Source organism: Halichoeres trimaculatus, unplaced genomic scaffold (assembly GCF_033239565.1).
Source record: "Halichoeres trimaculatus isolate MK-OKI-2021-1 unplaced genomic scaffold, fHalTri1.1 fHalTri1_scaffold_13, whole genome shotgun sequence".
NCBI classification, from domain to species: Eukaryota; Metazoa; Chordata; class Actinopteri; order Labriformes; family Labridae; genus Halichoeres; species Halichoeres trimaculatus.
The window spans coordinates 1465954-1471953 of NW_027437191.1; the positions used below are offsets into that span (position 1 = coordinate 1465954).

General features: G+C 50.8%; 1 protein-coding gene across 2 annotated transcripts in view; it reads right to left on the reverse strand.

Annotated features, from left to right (window-relative positions):
- Window positions 1–2719: 2719 nt before the first annotated feature.
- disp1 (dispatched homolog 1 (Drosophila)) overlaps window positions 2720–6000 on the reverse strand; it is a 111569-nt gene continuing 108288 nt past the window's right edge. For both annotated transcript variants that reach the window (XM_074685116.1, XM_074685117.1), the window contains 2 exons: window positions 5064–5327; window positions 2720–4969 (listed from right to left, as the gene is read on the reverse strand). In XM_074685116.1, the coding sequence (XP_074541217.1) occupies window positions 3188–4969; window positions 5064–5327 (2046 nt within the window). In that variant the 3' untranslated portion in view covers window positions 2720–3187. The remainder of the gene's footprint in view (window positions 4970–5063; window positions 5328–6000) is intronic.

The following is a 6000-nucleotide window of genomic DNA, read 5'->3' on the forward strand; positions in this document are numbered from 1 at the left end:
GCATCTTCTCTGCATGCTACCACCGCACCGCCAACCCCACCACAACCCCACAACAACACCACCAACCCCACCACAACCCCACCACCATGCCACCAACACACCGCACCACAACCCCACCACAACACCGCCAACCCCACCACCACACCACCACCACACCACACCACCACACCACCAACACACCGCACTACCACCACACCGCACCGCCACATACACATTCACACCACCAACCCACCGCACCACCACATCACATTCACACCACCACCACAACCACCACTACACAATTGTACTGCACCACCCACCACATCCCCAACCCCATGGCTCCACACACCACACCACCACACCACAACAACACACAACCAACTCCATAGCACCACCACATCCACACCGTACCACCACCACACCACAACACCACACAACCAACTCCATAGCACCACCCACACCAGCAACCCCACCCCAACACCACCACAGCCTCAATCCCATGGCACCACTACACCACCAACCCCACCACACCAACAACTCCACTACAACCCCATCACCACACCGCACCAACACATACACATTCACACAACCACACACAACCACTACACTACCACTGAACTGTACCACCACCACATCCCCAACCCCATGGCTCCACCACACCACACCACCACCACATCCACACCGTACCACCACACCGCACCAACATCACACAACCAACTCCACAGCACCACCACACCAGCAACCCCATCCCAACACCACCACAGCCCCAACGCCATGGCTCCACCACACCACCACATCTACAGCGTACCACCACTACCAGCACCACACCACCACCACATCCACACCGTACCACCACACCGCACCAACATCACACAACCAACTCCACAGCACCACACCAGCAACCCCACCCCAACACCACCACAGCCCCAACCCCATGGCACCACAACACCACCCCTACTGCCACCACACCACCACCACCAAGTCCTCCACTGCACCCCCACCACACCACCACCATCACCCCCACGCTGCCCCCCCCACCCCACCCCCCCCCCCCCCCCCCCCCCCCCCCCCCCCCCACACACACACACACACACACACACACACACACACACACACACACACACACACCATACCAACCCCACCTCACCACACCAACCCCACCACACCACCTGCTAGTTCAGCTTCAGGAGAAGATGGACACCTGTCGCCATATCTACAAAACACTTTAGCCTTTTGTCAGGATTAAAGGTTCATCCTACAGGATGAAGTGCCTCCTGTGTTTGCTGAAAAACAACAACAAGATATCATTTCAAAACTCAACAACAGACCTAGAAAAAGGGAGCAAGAGGAGAAGGAAGGAGGAAGGGGGTGAAGGGGGTAGGGAGTTGAGGAAGGGAGGGAGAATTAATCTTAAAGTTTGTGAGAGAAACAGCTATTTCTAGTAGTTTTGTTTTGTAATTTTTGTTTTATACTTTTTCCTCTGATACTTGAGTACTTTTAATTTGAGCTAGTTTAAGACTTTAACTCAAGGGAATTTTTAGTGGGAGACTTTCACTTTTACGGGAGTAGATTTCAAGTAAGATATTTTTATTTTTACTCAAGTATGGCTTTCAACTACTTTATACCCCACTGCTAACAGCGCATTCTGGGCAGTTTGTCCAGATTTGAGAATAAATAAACAAACAAATAAAATAATAGTTACACAACATTAAGTGTTACCCACACTGCAGGAAGGAGTTCTCTCTTTGGTAGCACTTTGGCTTAAGTGTTGCCCTACATGTGACGAACAGGCCTCATCAAACGTCGGGGCCTCAGCAAGTCGACCTCAGACTAAGTCACACAAAGTGAAGTGGATCACAGTAAACTCCAGACCCATTAGTATCATTAAAGCACACGCTTTTTAAAAAGACTAAGCAAGTTCCTTCCTAAGATGCATTGAGCAAGGCTTCATCAAGAAGCAAAGGGCCACAAAGTTTTCTTTTTTTTTCTGTCACCATGAACTGTAAATGGTGTTAAACATATTAAGAGCAAAAATGTTTCCTTTCCTCTCTTAAGTCTGTTTGCTCATGCTAGACGAAACATGATTAGTATTCACAGCAACCCTTAGATTAATCTGACTCAAAGTTTTATTTGACAGCACTATTAAAAACAAAACTCAAGTCCACTGTAGTATTTTAATAGCTTGTGTCTGTAGACCATAACCTGAAATATGTAATTAATCCTGATCAATCACAGAATACACATGATTAACTTGAGTCAATTTTTTATCATGTGGCAGCACTAAAACATACTGAGAGATGTTTCAAATGATAAAACTCAGTTTAGTCTGAAATGATATTAAGATTGTGTAAGTTGGAGCGAACAGGAACTTTTGTAGATTTCAGCTGGACCACTTAGCAGCAGTTTCTGTATTTAGTTTATTCCTTTGTTTTTTAATGGTCAGTAAAAAATGCTCTGAGAACACAGATTAATGTGGTTTGGGCAGTGAACATTTTTCAGACACGTACTCAATGACTTGTACTTGTTTACTTGTCCTTGATTACTCGTACCTACCCCTGGCTATGACTACTTTCACAAGCTCTGTACCTCGTCAGATGGTCACAGGTCATACTTCAGGCCCTGTCCACACGTAGCCGGTATTTTTGAAAACCAACACCCCCCTCATTCTTTTTTAAAAATACTTTTGTCCACATGCAGCGGGTAATCTGCCGGTGAGGGCAGCTCCACGCATGCCAACGAGCAGACAGTGAGACACAGTCAGGTAATGGATAATAAAAAAACACTTTTAATCATTTTTGAGGCGTGAGGCAACGTGAACACAAGAGCACACTGAATTTGACACTTGATCCCGAAACACAAAAAGTCTGAGTGATTTCATCAGCTGGTGAAATATGGGGGATGTTAAGCACAGCTTCTGCGATCATGTCATCGATAAATACCTGCAGCACAGTAAAACAGATACTGTACGTTTTCATTCTCTTAACGGTGCAAATGAAGCTGAAGAGTTTAACTGGTGACGCGTCATGAAACCAGACGGGAAAATGCTCCGAGTAAAAAAGGATGGAGAGGAAAGCATCAGTGTGTGAGGCGGTGAGAGGGATCAGATCGAGGCACTTGGTCAACAAACAGGTCACACACCTTTTTTGGTTGGTTTGGTTCTGGAGCGTGTGGTTTGAGGGTATCTGCTACAGGTTCTGGATCAGAGTCATCAGCACAGGCTCTCAGTGGGCGGGCTAGTGCGGGCTGCTCGAGGAGGCACGTTGGTTTCAGCTTTTGGCACGTTAAACTCTGAAGCTGTATTGCACTTGACTTTCAGCGTCCTGCTGGGAGAGCAGAGTTTCTTTGGAGAGGCTGAGGACGCTCGCGGCGGTGGCGGCAGCTCCTCAGAGCTCTGTCTAAGCGCTCTGACACCTCTCTCCTGACCACTCGCCGTCAGAGCGGGGTCTGTGGGTGTGCTGGAGACCTGGTTTTCAGACTGACTCTGCTCAGCTGTGTGTGTCCCACATGGGGACAGGGTGGGGAGTTGGGTCTGGTTCTGAGGGGGTGCTGGGGCCCCTGTGTTTTGGCACTTTAGACTTGAGGACCGATGTCTGTGATCACCCTCTGGTCCCACAGGCTCTGAGCTGGGACCTGACGCAGGGTCTGGGTCCTGGTTTGGAGCTGTGGATGTGGTACTCTGCTGTCTTGCAGTGTGGACGCAGTAGTTCCTGAGATGGCAGCTGTGGGTGGCCCCTGGCCTGGGGGCCCCTGCTCTTCCCGGGGAGCAGTGGTGGAAGTGTGCAGGAGAACTGTTGACGTAGTGCATGCAGCACTCCAGGTGAGCCAAGACCGGGTCCAGGTTTGTGGACAACAGGGCTACGTTCTGCTTGCTGGGGGAGTGTCCTGAGAGCGGGAAGAGCTGGGGAGTGGGGGGGCAGGAAGAAGAGTCCTTGGTGGACTGAGCACAGGAGCAGGTGGTCCACTGCTGAGGTAGATGAGTGGGAGGGGGAGGGTCCCCAGGTGTGCAGTTCTGACAGAACAGACACCTGGTCTGTGTGCTCAGAGCTGCTACCAGCCCGTTCTCAGAGCTGGGTCTGCTGGACTCGGTCCTGCTGGACTCGGTCCTGCTGGACTCAGGTCTCCTGGACTCGGGTCTGCTCTTGTAATGTGTGTGTGGATATGGAGTGGGGAGGTGGTGAGGGGAGATGCCGTTGTAGAGCTGGGCGCACTCGTCCTGCTCCTCTCCAGGCCTCTCCTCAGATTTCTGACTGCTCGCCAACGGCTCCAACTCGTAATGCTCCACTTCCTGTCCCCCGCCCTCCAGCTGGTACTTTCCTAGACCAGAGGCTTTCCCTTGAGGTGCGGGGTGTGGTGACGCGACCTCGGAGAACACCTGACACTGCAGCTTGTTGGGCAGGGGGATCTGGCCGAAGGTCCCCTGGGGCCCCAGGCAGCGGCACATGCACTGAAAGAAGAAGGTGGCGAAGGCCCAGCTGATGCACATGATCAGCATCATGAAGGTGCCCAGCTGTGTGTAGGCCAGGACAGTGGAGGGCATCATCATGGCCCCTGCTACGAAGGTGGTCAGCGCTGCCATGGCGATGGCAGAGCCCATGCGGCTGAGGGAGAAAATCACCTTCCCTTCCCGGTCGGGCTCAGGGGCGAGGCGGTAAGCCACGCCATAGTGGACGGCGAAGTCCACAGACAGTCCGACAGCGACGGAGATCGTGACGGACTCCAGGACGTTGAGTTCCCAGCCCAGGAGCACCAGGGAGCCCACCGTGACAAAGATGGTCCCAGCTATGGACAGGATGGCGTACAGACTGATGATGACGTTCCAGGTGGTGAGGAGCATGACGCTGAAAGCGACAGCTACCGACAGTGCCATGGCGACCAGCGTGCCATCAGACAGACTGTCCTGCAGGTCGTAGAACTCCAGGTTGCTGATGAACCAGCCGTGACTGAGGCCTGCAGGGGCGTAACGTAACTCCTCCATGATCCAGGCATCGACCTGAAACATGAGCACGATTTGAAAGTCAGCAGAAAGAAGACGACATCTGCGAGGGACAGCAAAGAAGTGAAACGTGCTGGAGAGCAGACCCTACCTCGCAGTAAAACTGGTACATCTTCTCGTACGCCAGCGTGAAGAGGTAGGTGCTCTGGAACTCCAACACGATGGCTCTGATGGTGTCGTTGATGTCGAACCGGGGTCCGGGGGTCTTGCTGTCCAGATGGTAGCTGGTGCTTCTGTCCAGCTCCATGATGGCCCGTTTGATGCACAGCTCGAAGACGTCCTGCTTGTAAGGGAAGGTGGACTGGCTGCAGCAGGGGTAGACTGAGGCCTCCTCACAGTCCTGGTTCTCCATCCACTGATCAAACAAGAGGCAGAGAGGAGAGGTGAGCTGAACCTGACACTTTCACTGATACTCACACCATGTTTCAAATGTTTACTGATCTGAGCCTGAGCGTGGAGCCAGGCATGCTGGAGTCTGAGAGATTGTAATGGATTATAATCTCTCCTCACTAAAGCTGTAGTAACAGATCATTTTAGTGATCAAATAATCACTTTGTTATTCTGGTCATTGATCAGGTTTTGTCATTGTTGTTTGTACGATGCACCGTCCCTGTTGTAGTCATATGGAAGCTTCTCTTTTATTCTGGGCTTAAAAACAACTTCCAGTTTTTTTAAATGTGTGATGGATTTTGTTTCTATTTGAAATCAAAAGTAGCGGGGGCAGGTGGAGGATTTGCTGCTTGTTTTGACTTAAAGGTAGAGTCTGTAGGATTTTCCTAAAAAAAAAAAAAAAAAGTCATCTTTTACAGGAATAATAATCCTGCCCAACCATCTCCTCTGGGCCTCTATACATGTGTGCCTAGTGTGTGTGGCTAAGATAGCTGGCGTAGCACAGAGGAAGAAAAACACAAAGTGGAACAAAAGTCCAAACAGATCATATTTTTACCTTAACGAGGGTGAAGCTTGGCTGGACGTTATCTCACTTTTAGGAACTTGGGGCAGCACGGGCCTTAGACTGACACAAGTTA